Source organism: Vipera berus (genome assembly GCF_964194415.1).
Source record: "Vipera berus genome assembly, chromosome: 3".
NCBI lineage: Eukaryota > Metazoa > Chordata > Lepidosauria > Squamata > Viperidae > Vipera > Vipera berus.
In genome coordinates this window covers 38070600-38098200 of record NC_138204.1, presented here as the reverse complement: position 1 = coordinate 38098200, position 27601 = coordinate 38070600, and the positions used below count along the sequence as shown (strand labels likewise).

The 27601-nt window shown below is 40.3% G+C and overlaps 1 protein-coding gene across 2 annotated transcripts; it reads right to left on the bottom strand.

The window, feature by feature from the left end:
- Positions 1 to 740: 740 nt before the first annotated feature.
- RSBN1 (round spermatid basic protein 1) lies at positions 741 to 27059 on the bottom strand. Of its 2 annotated transcripts, XM_081325705.1 has the most exons (8): positions 26443 to 26976; positions 11078 to 11300; positions 10630 to 10702; positions 7764 to 7901; positions 7348 to 7490; positions 6163 to 6330; positions 5035 to 5143; positions 741 to 3254 (listed from the first exon to the last, which is right to left on the bottom strand). In XM_081325705.1, exons 1-8 carry the CDS (start codon positions 26888 to 26890, stop codon positions 2910 to 2912), a joined length of 1647 nt encoding a protein of 548 aa, XP_081181831.1. In that variant the 5' UTR covers positions 26891 to 26976; the 3' UTR covers positions 741 to 2909. The 2 variants fall into 2 exon arrangements, with proteins under 2 accessions (XP_081181831.1, XP_081181832.1); XM_081325706.1 differs by having other exon boundaries at positions 10630 to 11300; positions 26443 to 27059.
- Between the last annotated feature and the right edge of the window lie 542 nt (positions 27060 to 27601).

Sequence of the window (27601 nt, the reverse complement as noted above, 5' to 3'; positions counted from 1 at the left end):
CTTGACTAGTCGTCTTCCTACTCCTGAAAAGTTTAAATTCTGAATGTCAAGAGTTTCTAGGAAAAAGAGTCTAGCAGTATGAGGTGGGCTACAGGGATAAAGACAAAAAAGCAGAGTCCTGGCAGATACACCAAAATTCATGCACAAGACTTCTTTGGTATTTGCTAGGAAATGCAATAAAAGTGACAATTCCTACTTTTTAACTATAGTAAAGATGTTGCCGAAGTAATTGCAGTGAAGATTATGTGTATTGTTAAATCAAAATAGATGACAGAAAGGATATTTGATGGTTGAAATGTAAGTTAGTGAATGCATTTATACATCATACCATTAAATTGTGACACAAAACTCTTGAGTTGGCAAAATGTGGGATGTTGCTTCAGAATCATTTATTTAATCTTCTTAATCATTCATGAATGGCAAAGGTCATGAATGTTCACTTCACATACCTTTAGGTTATTTCTTAATAAAATAAAAAAGATTATCTTGTAAGCCTATTGCTGTAATGTGGTACTACACAAAAAATCCCTTTTAAAGTTATTGAACTGGATCCAGAACTATGCACAATGAAGTTCACCTTGAAAAAAAAGGGTATTGGTAATTTTTGCCAATTCTTTTCTTCCCCTCCACTAATGAAGAAGTGCTCTGGAGAGTTGGGAAACTTTTTTCCTTTAGCTGAATGCATTATCTGAATTATTCCTCATTCTGCTCTAAGTAGGAAGTTTAGATTCCAACTACTATTTTCATCTTAATATATTTTTTTAATGTCTATTGTAGATTGTAGAATTTGAAACAATTTTCTAATGTATATTTCAAAACAGGATAAGTGAAATAATAAACAGTTTTTCAATTATTTTTTTAAATCCAACTCCTGAGTGGTTATACAGTAAACAGTGCAACTTTGCAACTCAATGCAATTGAAATATCCAAGTTACAAATCTGGAGTTGTATTTGTTGTTATGGTTATTAACATAACTGTGGGAAATTGATGTTTGGAAGACTTGGAAAATGAGTGGAAGAAAAATGCAAAAATGTGGAGTTGGTCAAACATAAATGAAGTACTGAAGCCCATGTTGTCTATGAAGAATTTTACTTAGGATAGCCAGCTAAAGCTTTTGAAAATTCTTCTGGATAACTGTAAAAAAAAATGTAAAAAACCAGAGTACAGAGGTTTTCTGAACCAGTATTGGTCAATCTAGAATTTTTCATTAAAAGCTACACTCCTGCATAAGAACTCACTACCTTTTTAAAAAGGTTTCAGCCTAACACCTTATTTACACAGATTACTTAGAAAGTTCCCACCACTTCAGTATGGAAATTCAATTTGTTAAAAATTTTACTTCATCTTCAGGACTGCACCAAAGTCAATACATAAACATGTATATATCAGGTGTAATACAACTTCTATCTAAATACTGTAAAGTTTTTTGATTACTTTGCTATTTGTTTAAAACTGTGTCCTCTATACCGAGGTGCTAATATAATAATCTACACAAAACAATATTGCACAAAGTAATTGCTATTACAAACATACTAATATTTGCATTTTCCCCACAACTGCTTTCTTGACTTGCATTGGTGTAGTACTCCCATTCTGTCTTCTACATTAAAAACAGATTTAAAAATACAAATAAATTTGATTAAATTGTGATAAAAGTTCAGATGCTACATATGAAGGGGCCAATTTCATTTTACTACCCAAAACAAACATTGTTCTGTATATAAGGAAAAGCTGAATCTACTTAATGCTGGGAAATAATGAAGGAATGCTAAATAATATCAGCCAATTATACTCAACATACTAACATGTGCTGTTTTAACCTTCAAATATAGCATTAAGGAATCCAAGAATTATTTGCAAAAGTAGCAATCCATATGTGATTACGTGAGTTTATTGTGAATCAGTTATATATAATTTCAAAAAATAAAGGAGATATAGGCCTGCCTTATTATATTAAGTGCCTCAATGCGAAGAAGTTGATGGTTTCCATCTAAGATGCCTACTGTGAATTAAACAAGCCACCAAGTTGGTTTAAATATTGTAAAGCCTTAAAGTGCTCAAAGATAGCAGTTTCCTTAAAGAGACTGCTAACAGTTACTTTCATTAGACACTAGTGTATTAAGTTATGCATTTCGGAAAGATATTAAAAAAATATTCCAATATACATTAAAAGCAGAGGACCACGAAAGAGTTGTATCAGTAATTTCATTTCAACAAGATCATACACTCTGCAACTAATCTCATACATCAACTTCTTACTGAATGTCTTCTTAAGCAATTAAGGATTAATCTACGCTGCTGGTAACTTGAGCTTCCTCCAGGCTTTCAAACTCTCTCACACATACAAATGTCATTGATCATTAAAAGTGCTGTGCTTTCTCTTTCATTCAAGCCATTAATTGAATGGGAGGGAGAGTCACTTTGTGAATCTGCCACAGAAACCATCCCTTCTATGCTGAAAGCTAAAGATAAAATAAATGAAAAAGTTATCAGATTTATCAAGTGTTAAATACTTGATATTCCTGAAGGAAAAACTATTGAGATGTTGAATTATTACCTCATCCTTTTAAAAAAGAAATGCAAAAAGTTGTAGTCCACTACTACATGCTGTACTAAGGGAATAAAATACAACTCTAATTTTGCATAATCTGTGTAAAAAAGATACGCTTGACATTTTGGAATGTCACCTTTCTTTATAGAATTATAGGCAAGTTTTCTCCAATAAAACATAACCCAGTTATAAAACTATAACTTCACATCAAAATTTTAAAAAGCTGTTTAAAAATGTATGATTATGTACATATCAGACAAGAAAGAGCATATGATCCTTCTGTGGATTGTGTTGCTGATCTGATTCTAGTTCTAAAAGCTGGAAGGGACAAACCAGCTAATCTTGTTGCAGAACAAGTCATGACAGGGATGAAAACAGTGATGGTGATGCTATTGTTGCAGTCTGTACTTCTCTTTCTTCTTCAGACTCTTTTTTCATAAGTACACATTGGTCTTCACCTTCCAGTTTCACCGTGTCCGTATTTGAAATGTTTTCCATACACTGAGAATCATCTGCCCCAGGATAGTATTGTTTGAGCCTTATATGCCAAGCTAAACTGCAGACAGCTGACACTGTCTTGAACTGATGAATAACATTTCTAGGGATGAAGTAGATGTCATTGTCACATAGCTGGATTCTGGCATAGCGAATCCCTTCTCGTCTCATTTGGTTTAGCTTAGCTTCGTCAACCCACTGAACACACTGAGGGGGGGAAAAAGAGATAACTGTGAGTAAGATTAAAAAAATAATAATTTTGGTTGCTGTGTAATGTCATAAAGACTATTTGTTGTGATGAAGTCAACATGAAGTCTAAATGTCACATATTCCATGAGCCATGTACTGAAACTATTGCTACGCTAATAGATCAAATACAGGAAATTCCCATTCTAATAGGAGGCAATCAGTCAAATAATTTGGAGTGTTAACAAACAACCATAGCTAATTTTTAAACTGAGTTGGACCAAGTTAAAGAGCTGTCCAAAACTTCAATCTTAACCTTAAGCCAAGTATGACAATGCTTTGGCCCTTCTTATCACAATGAACTTCTAAGAATGTCTATAGAACCAGATATTCTGTTCAGAATTAACCTATATCTTGCTTTTTAAAACCACTTAGAATACCACACAATAAAAATATCTTCAAACACAGCAAAAATCAATATAAAACAGCAAATATATAAATATAAAATGTCAACATGTTTTAAAGCCTGAATTAAGCTTAAGAAATCCTGCTTCTATACATGCTAGTCTTTTTCAGTCTTTGCTGAAAAATACTGGACAAGTTTACTGATAAAGCCCAGGCCAAATCTGTGTTACTCACTGCTGGCTTCTTCTCTTGGGAAGAGAACAGTGAGGAATTATTATTATTATTATTATTATTATTATTATTATTATTATTATTATTATTATTATTATTATTATTATTATTATTATTATTGATTGAACATTACTGTAAATGTAAAACAAGCCACAAAAGGATAATCTAAAACCATGCTGCTCAAGGGAAATGATTATGAAATTTATTTTTGAATGAGGCTGATTTTGTTTGCCTATTTTTTACATATGTGCATTTTTTAGCAAAAAGTATCTGGTGATAGTGCAGGGATGTCTGATGCCATGAACAGAATTTCTGGACTGGGCTGGGATTTTTATATGATAACAAACATCTGTTACTATAGAGCATAGGAAAGTATTCTTGGGCCACAAAGTTCTTACTGGGATGATAAAGAGTATTCAAGGAAACAATTAGCCATTTGATATACTTTGTGATTGCTACACTATGGCAGCCAATTTATGATAGCACTCATTAGATGCTCTCAAAATCTCAAATAAGTGCCTAATGCCCCAAACTCCCTATGTACACTATGAAACATATGAAACCCCTATATAATATGGTGCACAAATATCAAACATCAATGATATATTAAACAATATATTTCTTAGAATGTTTTGCTATAACGCATTGTTAAACAGTACTCAAGACAACATCTTTCAGACTGAGATATTTGGGGTCACTTAAGAGTGAGTGAGACGGATGGTATATAAATTGCATACATAAATAAATGAAAATCTGGCACTTATGAATGGATGGTTATACTTAGGAGAGAGGATTGAATGATTTGATATGGAATACTTCTACTCAAAATTCATATATATTAGATCTAAAGGATTGAGTGATTTGATGTGGAATACTTCTAGTCAAAATTCAGATATATTAAATCTATCTATTTATCCATCCATCCAATTTAGCTATCAGATTTAGAAACCACCCATCTCCCTAACAGAGGAACTCTGTTTCTCTTTAAAGAAACATTACCTAATCCAACCGCCCAACCCCCACTTATTTATGCATTTCAGGCGTGTGTGTGTGTGTTATTCTGGAGACTTTATTTCATAATCAAGAATCAACAGAGAAAAACATTCAGGGAAAAAATAACAGCATTTTAACTAGAAACAATGTGTACAGCACAATACAAGACTACCTGTGATACTGGAGGTTCATGCAGATCCAATTGAAGTCTTTGAACTACATCAGTAAAATCTTCAGCATGAAAACAAACAACATCTTTGGTTATACGAGGCTGGTCACTCCTGAAGAAATGAGGATGGAAAAAATATGTTTGAGAATAAGTTATATTTTGAAAACTGCATATATTCAATAGCAAAACAGCATACTTCATCCCTCATTTGGAGAGGAAATATATGTACATATAAAATACAATTTATTTTCCTTTCCTCTAAGATGGTTTATTATATTTTTATGCTACCATATTCTATTAGGACTGATGGTGGCATACAGCTGACTGATTGAGAAGGGTCTCCTCAAGAGGAGGTACATCACCACATCTTTCAAGGAAGGCAGCATTACCCATTTAGAAAAATGTCATACAATAGAGCCAATTCCATAACATAAAATGTCTGATACAGGCTTATAGCTCCCCAGTCACACAGGTTTCTTCAGTCATGGTCTTCTATTTGTCATTTTAAGCAATAAGATCTCGTTTGCAAGTGTACACTGATCATATTTCTTAACACAGGACCAGTTAAGTGATTTAATATGTCTGGAGGTCAAGGTTCAATATGGTGGTCTACATTTCTTTACACATATTGTCTATATCCTTAGAACTCAGAAATCAGAAATTATCCCGAAAGACAGGATAACAATGTTTTCTAAGATTAAAGATTATATTCCTTGGATTTGCCCCAACAATGGAGCTTGATTTAAGGGAGATCATGTACCGAGAAAATGATACAACATGAACTGCTCACAGCAAACCACTGACTAGTCCTACTGTTACTCCCCATTTCCAATTTGATAAAGGAGATAATTTATATATATACACAAAGAACAACATCTGTACTGTAGGAGTTTCACAGAGGCATATAATTAAATACTTTTGCAGCTTCTACAGAATTGACTTTCAAATGGGCATTTCAAGATATGTCATCTCAAAATATCCTTCTACAAACTACTCTACTGTACTATGAAAGCAATTCCTTTTGTATAAAAAAAACCCCACTCTGGGAATTTTCAGAGATTAGATTTTCCTGGTAATTTTGAATTTAAGAATTTATAGCAAAAATTCAAATGCTATAAATCCCACTCTTACCATTCACCAAACTGTACAGCTTTTAAAACTCCAACAGCAGCTGTACTCTGCCAATCAAACCCTTGCCCAACATGATCAGCATGTGCTCTTGTTCTGTCTTCAAAAAGAACTTCCCGGGGTTCACTGGTCCGAGGTAGATACTGGAGATTTTTTATTTCATTCATAGATCTATGAAATGGAATGAAAAAGAAGAAAACTGTTAAATTTATGAAGGGGATAGACAAAAAAATAATGTCATAAAAACATAAAATCAGCTGTCCTAACTTTTTCACATCATATAGGCACTACTTTGATATGTGGGGAATTAACTCTTAATGTAATCAAATGCAATATAAATTAAAATATAAAACAGAAAAGGATGGAACGCATAACAGTAAAAGGCCACTTTTTAAAAAGTTTATGCAGATGTTATATACCAGGGATTGTTTTATGTACTCTTAATAGGCCTTTTGAAAGAAAAGTGCTACAAATAACTTCAACTTTTTCACAGCTTAAATACAATACACAGACAACAAATGCTTACATCGCAGAAATTCAATGAACTTAAAAGTTGGCAGTGTGCAGCCCTCCAGAACCTTCACCGGGACTGATGCAAATTGAGAGTTCAAAGGCACCAGGAGAACCCACACTAGAATGCTATGCACAGAGCCTTGAGCTCCTGAAGTAAAGACAGGTTATCAAACTAACGGATAATATAACAATGTGCAAGTATGTCACAGAGTCTTCACTGTCTTGCTCTTACAGCACTAATGATTTCATACAGTTCAATATCATTTTAACATTTTATCATCTACAGAAACAATATGACAGTAGCCATAAGTACCTGAATGGAAATATATTTTAAATCAAAGTTTATATTAGGTGCACTGAACTAGAAGCTGTTGTTTTAATTTATATAGATATTCCATCAATATCTATTGTATTCCCTAACATAAACTTGCATCCTGGGAGTTTATAATACAATGTATGATACTGACAGAGGAGTAAATTACGGCAGCATTACAAAAAATATGTACAAAATTATCAAGACTTAAGCTATATTGGAAGGAAACTTTACTATTACATATTAATATATATGTCAACTAAGTTTCAGAAAGTTGTCAGAATAAACTAAACCAATTCTGCTGATGAAATCAGCTCAATTAAAATTTAGAGTACAAATTCCCTCCCAGCTATCAAGATTACCTGCGCCTTTTGAATGGTGACTTTGGCATATCAGCTGTTGGGATCATCTGTTCACCAGGTCTTACCCACATAATGGGCCCATCATCACTTTGTGACCTACACTGAAGTCTGAGACTCGAAAGAGTACCCCAAGGCAAAGTCATCTGTATATCACAAAAGAAAACTTCTTTATTAATTTATTTATTATTTCTTTATTAAAATATAATTTGTACAGTCATTAGAGCTTTTATTTTTCAGTATAATTTACTTCATTCTGTCATGCAATAAAATTAGACAAAAATCAAAAAATTCCTTTCCTATTTAACTATTCTCTTAATGTTTAATAATGCTTTATCACTTTTTATTCCATCACCAATTGTGCTAACATTAGTTAAAACTTAAGTCACCAAAAGAAGAAGCAAAACTTTAATACTTACTCTAAGAAATGGAGATTCTTCTAACATATCAAGAAATTCTGGGAAATAATCTCCAACTTCTTCATCTACTGCTCCAACAAGACTGATCTGCCTCATTGGACCTGCTCTGTAAGTTCCACAGCAGTACGTTCGACTGACCTTATAAAGAAAAAAATAAAACTATTTTATCCCACAGCATTAAAGTAATCTATAAATTTACTGTGAAGTCAAGAATATAAAGAATATATCATATACAGAACATACAAATATCTGAGCTTGAAATTCCCCTTTACTCTTATTAATCTTCCACAGGTAAATTGCAACAAATACAAACACAGAAGAGTGCAACAAATACAAACATTACTCTGCTTAATCAAAGAATAAGTACAGTATCCTGTGTTTCATGATGGTGCAATGAAAGATCAGCACAACAGTTACAGTATACAGCAATTAGAATAATAATTCTTAAGCTAGGATTAAGGCTTAAACTCTGTCTATATGTATAAAAACATTTAAAATATAAGGTAGGGAAATATACCAAAGCATCTGTGAAAAACTGAATAACTAGATATTCTTAAAGAATCCAAACAACTAAAGAACCACCAGAAGAATTGTTCTATGGTAAACCTACAAGAAATACACAGAACAGAAGCCCAAATTGAAACATCTACTACTTTGGGGGGGAAAATAGAAAATACACCCAACTGGAAGCACACCTATGAGATGTTTCTCATCTCCAAGTGAAATAGTGTAACAAGATACAATACTAAACTATTAGGTGAGGTAGAGATACTGTGTTTCACAAAAATAAGGCCTAGTCTTTTTTTCCTCCAAAAGAGGCACCAGGTCTTATTTTGGGGGTGGGGGGGTGTCTTTTCCACTCATCTCCTTCACCGACAGCCCCACCCAACCAGCCCACTTCTTCTGCAGCCAAACGAGCAGCTTCATTCTGCAGCTGAGAATGGAGCTCCAGCCTGCACTTCGCAGTCAAAGGCCTTTCCAGAAGGCCTCTGCAGCCAATAACCAAGCTATGGATTCAATCCACAGCTCAGTTCTCAGCTGCAGAGGACTTGCAGAACCAAGCTATAGATTGAATCCACAGCTCGGGTCTCGGCTGCAGTGGCCTTCCGGAAAGGCCTCTGACTGCAAAATGCAGGCCTGGGGATGCCACAGAAGAAGTGGGCCGGCGAGGAAAAGCCTGGGTGCAAGGTAGGTGGGTACAGGGCGTGTGGGGCAGTTCCATACCCCCGCCCCAGCTTGATTTTTAGGTGTGTACTTGCCCCCAAACTAGGACTTATTTTGGGGGTAGGACTTATATTAGGCCTGCCCCCCAAAAATCAAGCTAGGCTTATTTTTGGGGTAGGTCTTACTTTCAGAGAAACACAGTATTTTCTTATTCACCAATTCCACTGTTAAACAATAATCCAAACTCTATAATCAAAATACTTTGGATTTCTTCCCTTGCCAAGAAAACAAATCCACAAGGAACTATTGGGGAGGACAGAGTTTCTATATCTCATTAACTTTAAAAAAGTGATTTCTTTGAATTAATTCATGATGTAGAAATATGTCAAGTACCTACAGGAAACAGGTAATCACACGTTTGTTCAAAGCTAGTCTAGTCCATAAACATCAAGAAACATGATCAATTTATATATCAGCAGTTCAGTTTAAGATATGTTATGCCAGTTGTGTACAATATTTTTCAAAAAGGAAAGAGATAATTTATCAAAACTGTTTTTAAGTTTCATTGTATTTTTTACTGGATTTCATTCCTACACATTTTTAAATGCTATATGTAATATTTTACATTACATGGTTCATATGGTTCAATAATATTATTTAATGCATGTACCTAGTTATATAGACACAGTACTTGTTCAGTTTTCTTCAAAGAATCTATTTGCTAGGAAGTAACTTGGAAGTGACAGAAGCAAATGGGATCTACCATTCTTGATTCCAAAGTCCATAAAATATACAGTTTGCGATGGACACATTCTTATAATACAATAAGTGGAATCATTGCTATCACTCAGAAGTTAAAAGACATTATTAGATTTTAGTGATCTCTCAAATAGACTATTTAGTTAGTAACACAGGTGCCTTCAATCTCATAATCAGTCACTCAGCCTATTTCAATGAAAACTACTCATTCAAGCTTTTTGTGTCACTGCACGGCATAGTGAACATAGAAAACAAAGAAAAGCAGAAAGAAAACGAAAAAGCCAAGTGAGCTAAAGATAAAGGCTACAAAACATCTCCAAAGAGCTTCATGTTCCTCTGACCTATTGTGGGCCATCCAAAATAATTTGGAGTTGGGTGGCACTAAATTTAATGAGATAAATAAATGAAAACCATGAAGATAATGCCCTCTTTAACCTCTTCCACAAACCAACGAAGGTAAAAGAATGTAGGATTTGTGGAGGGAGGGGGCAGAAAGGATAATCTGAGCATCATTACTGTGAGAGCAATTTATGCTTTCCACCATTTAAGACTTAAATATAATTTCTCTTTTATAGTAAATATAAGCAGATGTTTGCCCTTGGAGACTAGGACATTGTCATCAGCCATTTTTCAGCAATGCAATCCTTATGGTTGTGATGGCACCAAAAGACTCAAATTATCAGTAAAGGCTTACTATGTCTAAATCTTAAAATTCAAAAACAATGCTATTTCTTATAGAGGCAAAGTTCTGGAAGGAACAGTGAAATGTGAAATGTATGAAGGTAATGTTGAACTGTATTTGACACACAGCATGCAAAGGCAATTGGAGGTGGCAAATATAACTAACAGCATTCTCGATTTCAGCTTTCTGCGAAGTATTACTTACGATCAACAACCTCAGATTCAAATTAGAATTCAGGCATGTTGGAGTAATTTCTCTTACCTGAGTGTGAAAGTTTGAAATGGTGGTTGTTTCAATATCTTTTTTACCAAGGATTTCCATTTTCACTGGAGTGCTAGGGAAATTGAAAGCAAAGTAATCCAAGAAGTCTGGCAAGTATGCAGCTGCCCCATGAACTATCGCTAGAGCATAATAAGCTGCATTTTTCTCGTTTTCACTGAATGTCAAAGCAAGAAACTCTTCTGCAAATCTCTCCATCTCCACTGGAGACAAAAATGAGAGTTCATCCATATAGGCATGAAGAACTAGAGCTCCTCCATTTGATTGATGTTCTTCATGAATAAAATTACTAAATTTAGTGCCTGTTTTTAAGAAGCTGTTGCGAACAGAATGTTCCTGGTGTGTAGTAAATGGAGACTGCACCCCCTGGGGTATCCTATATTCCTGCATCCCCACATTCAACTGACACAGCTGTTCGTCTTTTAGATACCTAAAAGATTCCTTGTTCTCTTCCAAATTATCACACTCTCCTGGAGTCAAAGTCTCTTTGCTGATACGAGTAAGACCAGCACACACTGTCTGTACTTCTTTGTTGTACATTTTCAGATGCCTCCCTCTCATGTCTTCTCTGTGTTTCTTTTTCTTCTTCTTCTTTATTTTCTTTACAATAAGACTGTCAGATCTTTCTGTCTTGCCATTTTCATCTCGGGTTTCTAAAATTAATAAGAAAATAAGATATTTATGTTTCAAAAGAGTTATATCTGATAAAATTATGTATTTTTTCAATAATGCACCAGTACTTTACTAAAATGTTAATATAAAGGTTTACTTTTAAAAATTGGCTACTGTTATATAAGAAAATGCTTTTTACATTTACATACTTGTAAATGTATGTAAATACATAATATATACATATGTTGTTCTATAACACAAACATATCTAATCAGCAAAACCCAAAGTCAACGTTTAATTTTTTTCCAAAGTTTCATTTTATCTCAGGCAAAAATCGAGAAGTGGTTTCTCAGCAGAAACCAAGTTGAATGTATTATTTTCTTGGATTAAAACAGTTAATTTAGCCATCTCTGCTAGTTCCATTAGCTTTCCAACCATGCACCCACTGTGGATTTTTTGTTTGTTTGTGCATAAAGCATTCTTGTTGCTGTCAACATACGTAACAGCAAAGTTCCAGATTTTTTTTCACATTCTTGCCAAGCAACATTCCTTGACTGACAGGACCAGCAATATGCCGAACCATGACCAAATTGGATGGGTAGAAACAATTGGGAGAAGATAATTCCTAAGATAACACAGTCCCAATTACTTTAAGGGCTTTAAAGTACCGTATTTTTCGGACCATAAGACGCACTTTTCCCCCCCAAAAGTGAGGGGGAAAACGAGGGTGCGTCTTATGTCCGAAGGTGATCCATACGGCCAGCCCCAACCTCCACAAGTGAAAAGCAAGGGAGATTGCCAGGAGCGCGAATCGGCACATGCTGAGAAACGCCGATCTCGCGCTCCTGCAATCTCCCTTGCTCGGTTTCAGCTTCCCTTGCTACAAGAGAAAGCACGCTGAAACGGAGCGAGGGAGATTGCCAGGAACGCGATTTCGCGCTGCTGCAATCTCCCTCGCTCTGTTTCAGCCTGCTTTCTCTTGTAGCAAGGGAAACTGAAACCGCGCGAGATCGCGTTCCTGGCAATCTCCCTCGCTCTGTTTCAGCTTGCTTTCTGCAAGAGAAAGCCAGGCTGCAGGGCCGCTTCCGTGGGTACTGCTCTAATACAGAGAGGGAAAGACAAAGAGGGAGAGAAGAAGAAAGGAAGGAAGGAAGGAAGGAAGGAAGGAAGGAAGGAAGGAAGGAAGGAAGGAAGGAAGGAAGGAAGGAAGGAAGGAAGGAAGGAAAGAAGGGACAATGGGAGAGGGAGGGAGAGCGAGAAGAGAGAAAGAGGGAGAGAGAAGGAGAAAGAAATAGGGAGGGAGAGAAAGGGAGAGAGAGAGAAAAGGAGAAAGAAAGGGAGAGAAATAGAGGGAGAGGGAAAGAGAGGGAGAGAAAGAAAGGGAGAGAGGGAGAAATAGAGGGTAAGAGAAAAATAGAGGGAGAGAAAGGGAGAGAGAAAGAAGGAGAAAGAAAGGGAGGGAAATAGAGGGAGAGAAAGAGGGAGAAATAGAGGGAAAGAGAAAAATAAAGAAAGAAGGAGAGGGAGAGAAAGGGAGAGAGAAAGAAAGAGGGAGGGGGAGAGAGGGAGAGAAAGAGAAGGAGAGAAATTAAATTAGTAACATGATTGTTAAGTGAATCTGGTTTCCCCACTAACTTTGCTTGTCAGAAGGTTGCAAAAGGCGATCACATGACCCTGGAACAATGTGACCATCATAAATATGAATCGATTGCCAAGTATCCAAATGTAAATCACATGACCCTGGGGATGCTGCAATGGTCATAAGTGTGAAAAATGGTCATAAGTTGCTTTTTTCAGTGCCATCGTAACTTTGAACAGTCACTAAGTAAATCACTGTAAGTCGAGGACTACCTGTACTTTATCATTTTTTTCCTTTTTTTTGGGGGGTGTCAAGTTTTTGACACCTTGCTGGGCGACTGGTGGTACTCGGACATTGCCTTGTCCTAAAAGTGGTACAATGGATGAAAAGGTTGAAAAGCCCTGTTTTAGTATACTGATACTATTTGGTTCAGAATATTTTTTTTCTTGTTTTCCTGCTCTAAAAACTGGGTGCGTCTTATGGTCAGGTGCGTCTTATGGTCCGAAAAATACGGTAATTACCAACATCTTGAATTGCACCCGGCAACACACTGGCAATCAACTTCTAGTAATAGAAGTGCTGATATTGATAAAATGTCTCTATCTCAATTCTTTCTCTGAAGTTTTCTGAACAAAAAACTAAACAAAATTACATAGCAACAGCAGTTTGAACAAAACCTCTTAAAGGCCTTGTATGTGAATTCTAAAAACATTCCTGCTAAAGATTCTGTTTCTCCATAAACTTAAATGATACTGCCAACTGAATTACAAATTAAGTGATATAATGCTCTCCAAATATTACAATTACAGTTCCCTTATTCTCTGACACTTTATATAATGCCAAATAGAAGTAGCTTATTAATTCTATTATCATATTTATACAAAACTATTGGTAACCCTTAAATAACTGAGTTACTGTTGTAGAGCTGGAATGATAGGGAAAATTCAAAAATCAGGCCATCTCACAAAAGTAATTTATTTAATGACCTTACAATAAAACCCAACCCAATTAATTAAAAGCCTATCCTAGTCCTGCAATTTATTTATCACAGTAACCACCAAATGCTTCTTAGATACTCTGATGCTTAAGGTAGAAAGGTTATTCCTCTCCCAACATTATTTCTCTACAGCAGATATTCATAAGTATGTCGCCCACAATCCAGTCAGTAAGCTTTCAAAAAACAGCCCTCAATAAATCCAACTTCTAAGAATATATAAAGTCACTGAAATTAGTAGACGTCACTATGCATTGTGATAATCAGTTATACAAGTTAATTATATCTTGAATGAAAAGTTATATTTCGGTCAACCAGAAAATCTACTTCAAATGCAGATACCGTATATACTTGAGTATAAGCCGACTCGAGTATAAGCCGAGACCCCCAATTTCACCCCCAAAAACTGGAAAAAGTTATTGACTCGAGTATAAGCCGATCCGCCGTTCTGCAAGCCTGAATACACAGGAATACCCTGTGTGGCCGCGGCTCGTCGGCAGGTCTCCGTTCCTCCTGCCGACCTTTGGGGAGGTTTGGGCGCCTCCCCAAACCTCCCCAAACCTCGGCAGGTCTCCGTTCCTCCTGCCGACCTTTGGGGAGGTTTGGGCGCCTCCCCAAACCTCCCCAAACCTCGGCAGGTCTCCGTTCCTCCTGCCGACCTTTGGGGAGGTTTGGGCGCCTCCCCAAACCTCGGCAGGTCTCCGTTCCTCCTGCCGACCTTTGGGGAGGTTTGGGCGCCTCCCCAAACCTCCCCAGGTCTCCGTTCCTCCGCGCAGACCTGCCGACCTTTGGGGAGGTTTGGGCGCCTCCCCAAACCTCGGCAGGTCTCCGTTCCTCCTGCCGACCTTTGGGGAGGTTTGGGCGCCTCCCCAAACCTCGGCAGGTCTCCGTTCCTCCTGCCGACCTTTGGGGAGGTTTGGGCGCCTCCCCAAACCTCCCCAAACCTCGGCAGGTCTCCGTTCCTCCTGCCGACCTTTGGGGAGGTTTGGGCGCCTCCCCAAACCTCCCCAAACCTCGGCAGGTCTCCGTTCCTCCTGCCGACCTTTGGGGAGGTTTGGGCGCCTCCCCAAACCTCCCCAAACCTCGGCAGGTCTCCGTTCCTCCTGCCGACCTTTGGGGAGGTTTGGGCGCCTCCCCAAACCTCGGCAGGTCTCCGTTCCTCCTGCCGACCTTTGGGGAGGTTTGGGCGCCTCCCCAAACCTCCCCAAACCTCGGCAGGTCTCCGTTCCTCCTGCCGACCTTTGGGGAGGTTTGGGCGCCTCCCCAAACCTCCCCAAACCTCGGCAGGTCTCCGTTCCTCCTGCCGACCTTTGGGGAGGTTTGGGCGCCTCCCCAAACCTCGGCAGGTCTCCGTTCCTCCTGCCGACCTTTGGGGAGGTTTGGGCGCCTCCCCAAACCTCGGCAGGTCTCCGTTCCTCCTGCCGACCTTTGGGGAGGTTTGGGCGCCTCCCCAAACCTCCCCAGGTCTCCGTTCCTCCGCGCAGACCTGCCGACCTTTGGGGAGGTTTGGGCGCCTCCCCAAACCTCGGCAGGTCTCCGTTCCTCCTGCCGACCTTTGGGGAGGTTTGGGCGCCTCCCCAAACCTCGGCAGGTCTCCGTTCCTCCTGCCGACCTTTGGGGAGGTTTGGGCGCCTCCCCAAACCTCCCCAAACCTCGGCAGGTCTCCGTTCCTCCTGCCGACCTTTGGGGAGGTTTGGGCGCCTCCCCAAACCTCCCCAAACCTCGGCAGGTCTCCGTTCCTCCTGCCGACCTTTGGGGAGGTTTGGGCGCCTCCCCAAACCTCCCCAAACCTCGGCAGGTCTCCGTTCCTCCTGCCGACCTTTGGGGAGGTTTGGGCGCCTCCCCAAACCTCGGCAGGTCTCCGTTCCTCCTGCCGACCTTTGGGGAGGTTTGGGCGCCTCCCCAAACCTCCCCAAACCTCGGCAGGTCTCCGTTCCTCCTGCCGACCTTTGGGGAGGTTTGGGCGCCTCCCCAAACCTCCCCAAACCTCGGCAGGTCTCCGTTCCTCCTGCCGACCTTTGGGGAGGTTTGGGCGCCTCCCCAAACCTCCCCAAACCTCGGCAGGTCTCCGTTCCTCCTGCCGACCTTTGGGGAGGTTTGGGCGCCTCCCCAAACCTCGGCAGGTCTCCGTTCCTCCGCGCAGACCTGCCGACCTTTGGGGAGGTTTGGGCGCCTCCCCAAACGTCCCCAAACCTCGGCAGGTCTCCGTTCCTGTTTGGGGAGGTTTGGGCGCCTCCCCAAACCTCCCCAAACCTCGGCAGGTCTCCGTTCCTCCGCGCAGACCTGCCGACGTTTGGGGAGGTTTGGGCGCCTCCCCAAACCTCCCCAAACCTCGGCAGGTCTCCGTTCCTGTTTGGGGAGGTTTGGGCGCCTCCCCAAACCTCCCCAAACCTCGGCAGGTCTCCGTTCCTCCGCGCAGACCTGCCGACCTTTGGGGAGGTTTGGGCGCCTCCCCAAACGTCCCCAAACCTCGGCAGGTCTCCGTTCCTGTTTGGGGAGGTTTGGGCGCCTCCCCAAACCTCCCCAAACCTCGGCAGGTCTCCGTTCCTCCGCGCAGACCTGCCGACGTTTGGGGAGGTTTGGGGAGGCGCCCAAACCTCCCCAAAGGTCGGCAGGAAGAACGGAGACCTGCCGAGGTTTGGGGAGGTTTGGGGAGGCGCCCAAACCTCCCCAAAGGTCGGCAGGTCTGCGCGGAGGAACGGAGACCTGCCGAGGTTTGGGGAGGTTTGGGGAGGCGCCCAAACCTCCCCAAACAGGAACGGAGACCTGCCGAGGTTTGGGGAGGTTTGGGGAGGCGCCCAAACCTCCCCAAACGTCGGCAGGTCTGCGCGGAGGAACGGAGACCTGCCGAGGTTTGGGGAGGTTTGGGGAGGTGCCCAAACCTCCCCAAACAGGAACGGAGACCTGCCGAGGTTTGGGGACGTTTGGGGAGGCGCCCAAACCTCCCCAAAGGTCGGCAGGTCTGCGCGGAGGAACGGAGACCTGCCGAGGTTTGGGGAGGTTTGGGGAGGCGCCCAAACCTCCCCAAACAGGAACGGAGACCTGCCGAGGTTTGGGGAGGTTTGGGGAGGCGCCCAAACCTCCCCAAAGGTCGGCAGGAGGAACGGAGACCTGCCGAGGTTTGGGGAGGCGCCCAAACCTCCCCAAAGGTCGGCAGGAGGAACGGAGACCTGCCGAGGTTTGGGGAGGCGCCCAAACCTCCCCAAAGGTCGGCAGGAGGAACGGAGACCTGCCGAGGTTTGGGGAGGTTTGGGGAGGCGCCCAAACCTCCCCAAAGGTCGGCAGGAGGAACGGAGACCTGCCGAGGTTTGGGGAGGCGCCCAAACCTCCCCAAAGGTCGGCAGGAGGAACGGAGACCTGCCGAGGTTTGGGGAGGTTTGGGGAGGCGCCCAAACCTCCCCAAAGGTCGGCAGGAGGAACGGAGACCTGCCGAGGTTTGGGGAGGTTTGGGGAGGCGCCCAAACCTCCCCAAACAGGAACGGAGACCTGCCGAGGTTTGGGGAGGTTTGGGGAGGCGCCCAAACCTCCCCAAAGGTCGGCAGGAGGAACGGAGACCTGCCGAGGTTTGGGGAGGCGCCCAAACCTCCCCAAAGGTCGGCAGGAGGAACGGAGACCTGGGGAGGTTTGGGGAGGCGCCCAAACCTCCCCAAATGTCGGCAGGAGGAACGGAGACCTGCCGAGGTTTGGGGAGGCGCCCAAACCTCCCCAAACGTCGGCAAGTCTCCGTTCCTCCGCGCCCTGCCTGCCTGCTTCTTTCCGCTGCGGAAAGAAGCAGGCAGGCAAGGCGCGGAGTTTGGGGAGGTGCGCGCGCACCTCCCCAAACCTCCCCAAACTTCGGCAGGTCTCGGACGGCGGTGGCTTGGGAGAGGTGCGGGCGATCCCGAAAGCACCAAAGCCTCGGCCGCGCACAAGTCCTCGGTAAGTTTTTTTTGTTGACTGGAGTATAAGCCGAAGTGGAATTTTTCAGCCCAAAAAGTGGGCTGAAAAATTCGGCTTATACTCAAGTATATACGGTATATCACTGATTTGTTTAAGGCATAAAACAATTGGTAGTTTCATTTTCAACCTCTTTCCAAATAAACTGTAGCATGGCATTTATCTTTTTCATGAGGAGTCCCCAACCCCCAGCCCATACAGCAGCATAAGTCTGTGGCAGGCCAGCAATTGGGCCATGCAAACAAGCAAAGCCCCAACTGTGGGATGCTGGTAGCACACTTCTAGAGTATGACTTGACTATGCTTCTGTCCCCAGCTTTGGACTCTAGCCATTTGGAAGTCACTGAGATTTGGGGTTTTGCTGCCTTACGTGTGCATTTACTCATATGCCTTGTCGGCCACTGCTTATATTTACTAAATCCTAGGTAAAGCTCCTTGCAACTACTTGGGGCATACACATGTCTGATCTGAGAGAAGACAATAATGAATTACCTTGAAAGATCCCCCTTTTTGACTCCACATAATTGATAATTATTTACAATCAACTTTGTAACTGTGTTTAACTTTTCCATGCTTTTGTTTCTACAAAATCTTGAATTTTGATTGATAGAAAAAAATGTGCATACTTTTCATAATCCAGCCATTTGAAAGAAGTCAAATACTTCCTTGTAATCAATCTAAGCAACACATAAATTCATTTTTATTAAACTATTCAGGATTGTTTTATTAATAAAGAACATTTTTCAGTTTCCTTTTTGTTCATTTGAGTAGACAGAAATTTCCTTTAAATAAACATACACTGAATTCACTGTTATTTTTGAGTGTGGTAGACAAACAAGTTATTGATCTTTGGTTTTCAAGTATGCATTCTTCTTTTATTAAAAAGTTTCTTTCAGATTCTTTAATGCAACATGAAACTGATTGGGTAATTGTGCATGTTTGCTAACTGAGCAGCTACCTGGCTAGACATTAAAGCTAAACTCCATCCAACACATCAGTCCCAGATATATTTGTCTTATTTTCTCTGACTGCTTCTAACTATTAATCCCATTACAATTAAACTGTCCATAACTTCTTTTTCTTTTTAATCCATTATTGTGCACTCTTTGGTTGTATAATTCTTCTTGCAAAATGCATTTTTTTATTGTCAGGTTTCAGGGTTTTATTTTTCTTTGATGTTGAGCCTTGGTGGAGCAGTGGGCTAATGCCTCCTGAAGTAACACCAGCTGCCTGCAATTAGTGCAGGTTCGCGTCCCACCAGGCTCAAGGTTGACTCAGCCTTCCATCCTTCCGAGGTAGGTAAAATGAGGACCCAGATTGTTGGGGGCAATTAAGCTGACTTTGTAATAATGCCGCTTGGGGGGTGTATGAAAGCCCTAATAAGCAGGCATATACATAGAATGAAGGCTACTGCTAAGCTTGTAAGCCGCCCTGAGTCTTCGGAGAAGGGCGGGATATAAATGGAATTAAAATAAAAAAATAAAATAAATAAAAATAATATCCCTATAGAACTTATGATTTATTCTCAATTGTAAATTTTGTTTGCATAGGTTTATGTGCCTTGATTTTTCATGACAATGCCACAATTTTCAGTTTCAGTTTCTTGAACTTCACCTGTCCTTTTGGTTCTGATATCATATTACATTTTTAGATCCAGTTTCAGCTTTTCAGTTTTTATTAGGTTTTTAAACTGTCCTCATTATTTTTACAAATCTTAGGGGTTTTTTTTCAAATTGTTTAGATTTAAAATTTTGAATCTATTAAAAGTTAACATTAACCTAAAGCTATTTTTGCTGTGTTCTTATTAAATGCTTATATTAAACTTTTTCTGACACAGTTTGTGCTCTTTTGTTATCTTCATTAGGTTCGGGTTTTCATGTCCTAAGGAAAGCTTTCTTCATTTTTACAGCTCTCTAGACCCTATTGAAGTGATATGCTGTGCTGTTCCTTGTTTTGGTTGATCCTTTCGTACCTTATGGAATACATTCAACATCCGTTTCAATTATTGTTATTTTAAATAAATCTGAGCATTATGAAGATGCTTTCTTGTGACAAGATCATGGCCACCATTTAAGATTAAAGCTAGGATTAATACGTTTGATCAGATGAGCATATTCTTACCTCGAATGGTGCCACAATGTTTTGAATGCAGTATTGCAGGCTAACTCTGCCCACATCCAGGAGTTTGATCCTGACCGGCTCAAGATTGACTCAGCCTTCCATCTTTCTGAGGTAAAATGAGGACCCAGATTGTTGGAGGCTATATGCTGACTATGTAAACCGCCCAGAGAGTGCTGTAAAGCACTACAGACTAGTATATATGTCTAAGTGCTATTGCTATTTGTAGGCAACATCTGCCACCTTTAATTATTATCTGAAGGATACATTCTTTCAATGTTTGCTAGTTATAGTTATAGTATGCAATATATAGTGCAGAATTATTAGGCAAGTTGTATTTTTGAGGATTAATTTTATTATTGAACAACAACCATGTTCCCAATGAACCCAAAAAACTCATTAATATCAAAGCTGAATATTTTTGGAAGTAGTTTTTAGTTTGTTTTTAGTTATAGCTATTTTAGGGGGATATCTGTGTGTGCAGGTGACTATTACTGTGCATAATTATTAGGCAACTTAACAAAAAACAAATATATACCCATTTCAATTATTTATTTTTACCAGTGAAACCAATATAACATCTCAACATTCACAAATATACATTTCTGACATTCAAAAACATAACAAAAACAAATCAGTGACCAATATAGCCACCTTTCTTTGCAAGGACACTCAAAAGCCTGCCATCCATGGATTCTGTCAGTGTTTTGATCTGGTCACCATCAACATTGCGTGCAGCAGCAACCACAGCCTCCCAGACACTGTTCAGAGAGGTGTACTGTTTTCCCTCCTTGTAAATCTCACATTTGATGATGGACCACAGGTTCTCAATGGGGTTCAGATCAGGTGAACAAGGAGGCCATGTCATTAGATTTCCTTCTTTTATACCCTTTCTTGCCAGCCACGCTGTGGAGTACTTGGACGCGTGTGATGGAGCATTGTCCTGCATGAAAATCATGTTTTTCTTGAAGGATGCAGACTTCTTCCTGTACCACTGCTTGAAGAAGGTGTCTTCCAGAAACTGGCAGTAGGACTGGGAGTTGAGCTTGACTCCATCCTCAACCCGAAAAGGCCCCACAAGCTCATCTTTGATGATACCAGCCCAAACCAGTACTCCACCTCCACCTTGCTGGCGTCTGAGTCGGACTGGAGCTCTCTGCCCTTTACCAATCCAGCCACGGGCCCATCCATCTGGCCCATCAAGACTCACTCTCATTTCATCAGTCCATAAAACCTTAGAAAAATCAGTCTTGAGATATTTCTTGGCCCAGTCTTGACGTTTCAGCTTGTGTGTCTTGTTCAGTGGTGGTCGTCTTTCAGCCTTTCTTACCTTGGCCATGTCTCTGAGTATTGCACACCTTGTGCTTTTGGGCACTCCAGTGATGTTGCAGCTCTGAAATATGGCCAAACTGGTGGCAAGTGGCATCTTGGCAGCTGCACGCTTGACTTTTCTCAGTTCATGGGCAGTTATTTTGCGCCTTGGTTTCTCCACACGCTTCTTGCGACCCTGTTGACTATTTTGAATGAAACGCTTGATTGTTCGATGATCACGCTTCAGAAGCTTTGCAATTTTAAGAGTGCTGCATCCCTCTGCAAGATATCTCACTATTTTTGACTTTTCTGAGCCTGTCAAGTCCTTCTTTTGACCCATTTTGCCAAAGGAAAGGAAGTTGCCTAATAATTATGCACACCTGATACAGGGTGTTGATGTCATTAGACCACACCCCTTCTCATTACAGAGATGCACATCACCTAATATGCTTAATTGGTAGTAGGCTTTCGAGCCTATACAGCTTGGAGTAAGACAACATGCATAAAGAGGATGATGTGGTCAAAATACTCATTTGCCTAATAATTCTGCACTCCCTGTATATATATATATATAGTTCATATCCAGACGTTATATTCCACTGATTCACCCCATTCCATTAGATTTCTAGTAAACCCTCTTGTTATTAATGAAAAGTTACAAGCAGGCATTTACAACCAGTTGATGAAAATACTAGATTGGTGAAGACAATCACCACCATCAAGAAAATGAGAAACTGCTTGTTACACAGACAAGAAATACTTCCGTTTCCCCCTCTTAAAATTTAAGGCTATTTCAAAATGAAGAGAATTCAAATACCTCAGCTAGAGGAAGAAAACAGTTATTAAGGTTGGCAAAAGGACTGGGATTCTTTCCACTTGACCAGCAATCTCAGAATTAATACTGAAATCTCCAGGAAGCAAAAAGTCCAGGAATAATTAATTGAGACAGAAGGAATATCTGTTCAGGAAACCTATCTCCAAAAAATGGGCTAATATGTTTAGCTAGGAGTATTGTATTACTTTGTTTTTTTTCTGCTATGCTACACTTTTGTTTTTCTATACAACATAGATCACTTTGAGTTCATGAAGTTATATTATTTCTGTATTATTTTGCCCCAATTTCTATTTTTTTTCCACATTTGTAGCAGAATGATACCAGTTTATTGTCTGCCCCATCTCTTTTGCACTAAGTTAGGCAGACTCTGGATAGCAGCAGCAGGAACTACCAAACTACTAACCAAAGCAGGAGGTGGAATCAAGTGCAAAACCTAGAGGGCTGTCTGGAAGAGAAGATTTGATACCTCCAATCTACTACTATATGGGTTTAGCCATTCCACCACATCATTGTATCTATATTTTTATTTGCAACATAGTACTACTACCACTGGCACAGTATTTTTCAAATTCCTAGCTAATTTAAACCTACCTAGCTACCTACACTACTATCTCATTGGCATATATGTGAAACAGAAAGCACTTTCCAAGAATATCTTGACAGTTCTTCACTATAATTTCTTGCCTAGTAATCTCAGTTTGACTTCAATGGCTGGCTGCTTATATTTTCTTATATTATTGGTACCAAACTATACCACACCACTGCCTCTTCCTCAGCACTATCCAGACCCTATCTAAACAACATGCAACTTTCTCCAGGTCAGGCAGGCAGGTATGAGATCTCCATACCAATCACAAACACACATGATAAAGGGCCAAATATTTGTTTTTTTCTCAATATAAGTGGAACTCCATCAGAAAGTTCCCTGAGAAACAAAAAGTAGGGATGCTCATCTTTTCTTCAATGCAATTTTAAAAAACCCTTTTGAACATTAGTTTGAGCAAATGTCTCAGCATTTCTTTTGTCCACTATGGGTTCTTTGCTGCTTGGGTAGCTTTTCTTTTAAGACACTACCTGGAATAAGCCTGGACTATTTTTCTGCTATTAGGATTAGCACTGCCTATAGCTGAAGTTCATATTTAGGAACTTCTGATTATACCTACTTCATTCAAGCATTAAACAAGCGAAGAGTTTACACAAGTTTATATTTGGTTTAAAATGCTGTTTTGTTATATTATGTCCGTGTGAGAGACTAAATAAACAACTTTAGTGATTTCCTGGTTTGAGTGGTCTACTTATAATGCAAAGGAGCTAGATAATCATGAAAAGTTTTATTTCTACATATGACGGTCTAAACCAGGGTGGATAATAATTTTTTAAAAATAAAAAAATCAGATTTTTTTAAAATTTAAATCATTTTTAAGTTTTATAAAATTTGTTAATAAAATGTTTTTGGAGTAAAAATCTACCTAAAAACAGTTTTCTATTTTAGCTACATTAATAATTTAGTCTATTCAGCATTAAATGGAGTTTAGTTATGTAGCATGAGGCTGTATATTCTGCAATATTTACATTTTTGGAAAACTTATTCAGTGAATCCAAGCTCTATAAAGTGAGATAACATGCACTGCATTGATGCATTCACACAATTTCATAGTAACCATGAGATAAACCATAAAACAAAGTTCACGAATATTCCTTTATCCCATTGCTTTGCAAATCTATGTATACTACAAATTGTATGATTGTTTGAAGAGAAATACATCTGTACCAGGCTCTATCTAAGAGTTTTAATTAAATAAAAGAATTTGAGTAGTTCTCTATGTGTGATGAACCTATTAACCTAAAATCCGTTCTGATATCGGTTTTACTAACCTGACAGCTTATTATTCTAAATAGGAAACCTTCATTTTGTTTGCAAATAATATTAAAAATTCTAACTACCAGCAAGAATGAGTCCTTACATTTAAAGAGCACCTGTCATTTCAGATCTATCATGCAGCACCTGTTAGTGGGCATCCACTCACCTGCTGCCGGCCATGTCCCTCACCTTGTTGTGTCACTGCTATATCATCAGCTGTCCCATTAAAGTGAACAGGACTGACGGTGAGTCAACAGCGGGTCAGAGGAGCCGCTGCGGGATGGAGATGACAGCTGTTCTTTAAAAATTATGATTTAAATCAAGTTGATTTAAATCAAGCCTTTTTACTAGTGATTTAAATCACAATTTAAATCGTGATTTAAATCGACTTGATTTAAATCAAATCCACCCTGGCCTAAATTGATATATTTAATTAGTAATTATTTTAGCAATTGCTAAACTTTTTATATTAACACACTTCATATGAGTTATAACAAGTGTTTATGCAGCCTAGCACAGAATGGATGTTAATGAACTTTGCAGCATACAGATTTTAACATTCAAGTCATTTTAACTTAGAAGACATGATTTGATACTATTTCCCAAAACATTTTGTATTAAGTCGTTAGCATCCAGTAATCTAACAAATATATTTGTATTTAGAAAAACTCAGAATGGTAACTTGGTAAAACTTCAGTAGTTGTTCCCCATTCTCACTTCAGAATGCATTTATGTTCAACTGCTACAATATTACATTTAGAAGTTTTTTAAAATCATTTCAAATTTAAGCTATTGGTTTTCCATTAAAAAATACTTTAATCCTTTTTAATCTCTGCTTTTGAAGTCATTGATACATGATTTTGTTTGTATGCCTAAATTATACAGGCATATTCCAATTTTGAAGCCATATCTACAAAATCTCTATGCTGATTCCTATAAATAAGAATAATCCCTAATTTATATTAAACTGTAAACGAGCAATTCCAAATAAGTAACTTCTACAAATTAAATCCTTCCCAGAAACAATACCAACTTATGAAAAGAACAAAACATTATTAACAGTAAATGAAAGTGTCATATGGGAAAGCATAAGCACACAGGAAATATATTTTATATATCTGTTATATTTAAAATCATACTAGGTAGTAATGAAATTAAGAACCAGATGGTAAGATATGCTACCATATGGTAAGCTGATTGCCTATAAGAATGGGATAAATTGTTTTAGTTTGTGGCAAAAATAATAACTTTATTTAACTGAGGAATGTTTGTCACACAAAGATCATTACCTCATTCTGCCTCCCCCCAGTAGTAAATTTTAGATTGAGAGGATCCAACTGTTTTCTCTCATCTAACTTTTTAAAGACAACCAACTGTTTTAAGAGTTAGAAAGCATGTGTGCTTTTAGGCATTAAAGTCTTAAAAAAAACACAGAAACCTGAAGATAGCAAAGCTGTTTATTCTCCCAACACATCCACACAATTTCCTAATTGTTTAAAGTCATACATTAAAAGAACCAGAGCAACTATACTTGTTTCAAAACTTTACCTCTAGTCAAGACTTTCAACAAGTTTAAATATATTTATCCATGTTGCAGTATTTACCCTAGTCATTGATATTCATCCCCTATCGCAAAAGCCATTTATTTTCCCACTGTAACATATACAATAACTAAATTTGTTACATTTACAAACATTTGTTTGGACCAATTAAGAATTCTGGCACAATACATCATCTCCTAGTTCAAAGAACAGATAATAATCTCACTATTAACTGAAATCAAAATAAATCCTAATTAGAAACAAGGCACTACCTAAGTGAACTTTAGATCACCTTTCATCTCTTGACAAAACTGGCAACTGAATACATTATGTACAGTATGCCTAGAGAAGACTTATTTATATGTATGCCTGAATGCCTCTCTTGATATCTATATACAGAGACACATACACACATTTCTTTTTCTGAAAAAGAGGACGAAAGTAATGCATGAGGTCCTGTCTGTCGCAGATCATGACTTTACAACAACCTCCCTTAAGCAAAGTGACAAACTGAGGAAAACTCTGCAACAAGTGTAACACGCCTCAGGGCTTCACTTGCCAAGTCTTTTTCATATGGAGAAACTCTTGACCAGGGGTCTTCAAACTTGGCCCTTTTATGACTTGTGGACTTCAACTCCCAGAATTCCTCAGCCAGCTTTGCTGGCTGAGGAATTCTGGGAGTTGAAGTCCACAAGTCATAAAAGGGCCAAGTTTGAAGACCCCTGCTCTTGACCTTCTACCACTACCAAATCTTTGGGGTCTTTCGTTCCTGGGTTGATAATTCATCACGAATTCCTTAATGTCAAGGCAAGTCCAAGAAGCCTCTCAAGGCCTCTTGGAAGGAGGTTCGCGGACGTGCCAAAGTCGGGAGCGGGTCACCGACAACAAACGTTTCGGGAGCGGAACGCGGCGCGCGCGCCCAAGGAAGCAGTACCAGCCTCGGGGAGCGGCAGGGGAACAAACCAAGCGCTCCAAGTCCGAACCGTCCCGGTCCCTCGTTCCAACTCACCTCGCTTGCTGGGCCGGCCAAGAGCCCCGTCCCCGGAGCTTCCCCGCCTACCCTTGTGGGGCTTCTCCCCAGAGGAACGGCCAGGCTCCGAGTCCCCGCTGTCCGGACGGTGCCGGTGTCGGTGGTGATGTCGTCGCTCGCAGTGCAGGGCCTGCGCGGGCAGGCTAAGCGGAGAGAAAGTGAAAAGCCCAGCGGGGCCGGAAGGCACGGCAGGAGTAGCTGGGAGGCCGGGAACGGAGGCCGGCGGCAGCGACTCTGCCTGAGAGGGCCTCACCGTAAGCGGAGGCTGGCTCAACTTAGCCCTCTTGCAGCTCCCGGCATCCCCGAGAGGACCTTTCCGCTTCCTCCCCCCTCCCCTCGGTCGACCGGGCCGATCACCGAGTGGCAGCGAAGGCGTCTCTTCCGCGCCCCGGGCCACGGCGCGTACTGCGGCGACCTGCGCAGCCATTTCGCTCTCTCCCTCACACACATTTAAATGGCCCGAGCGCCTGGAAACGCTGCGCAGGCGTCGCTTGTCACTCTCTGGGAATTGTGGCCCGGTATTGCACGTCGGGATCTGTAGTTTTCGATAACTGAACCTGTGCTTGTTTATGCAAAGGTTGCTGGGAAATGAAGTTTTCGTTCCAGCTTTCAGTAGTTTTCGACGAAGAAGAGCGTGCAGGCAGTCACGCAGTACGGCCACATCACGTAGACCTTGGGTTTCCGCCGGGGGGGGGGCGGGGAGAAGTGGGGGTAAATTTAAGTCGTGCGTGAGTGGGCGGGGGAATCCCGATGTTTTAGTGGAGTGTACGTATTAGTTTAGTTTTGGATTCTCTTCTATGCCGAGATTAAATACTGGGAATTATAATTATTGTTATCAAAGATGGGATTTCTACACACGTGCAGAGAGCGTCTTATCGTCGTTAATATATGTAATTCAGATCACGGCTTCCATTTCATAGGGGGCTGATTAGTTAGTGTTTATATGTGCTTAAAAACAGCCAAAGGAACATGTATGGTGTAAATGTATAGAGTACTAAAAATGCCAAAGTCCTGAAATGTACATGCGTGTTATTAAAATAAACAGCACTTTGGAAAGTTTTGATAGTCGAACGATTATAACCTACGATTATAACCTTATTTTACCGAGGCTAGGAATGAGGCTCAGGCTGCTTTATTT

Bases quoted from the DNA above. Each gene is read 5' to 3' on its own strand.
- RSBN1 (XM_081325706.1), bottom strand. From the start codon at position 26,890: ATGGCTGCGCAGGTCGCCGCAGTACGCGCCGTGGCCCGGGGCGCGGAA. The intron at 7,902-10,629 runs GTAAGAGAAATT...TTTCTTTATAAG, and splicing joins TTTCAAACTTTCACACTCAG to GTCAGTCGAACGTACTGCTG. The intron at 3,255-5,034 runs GTAGTCTTGTAT...TCCCCCCCTCAG, and splicing joins ATGAACCTCCAGTATCACAG to TGTGTTCAGTGGGTTGACGA.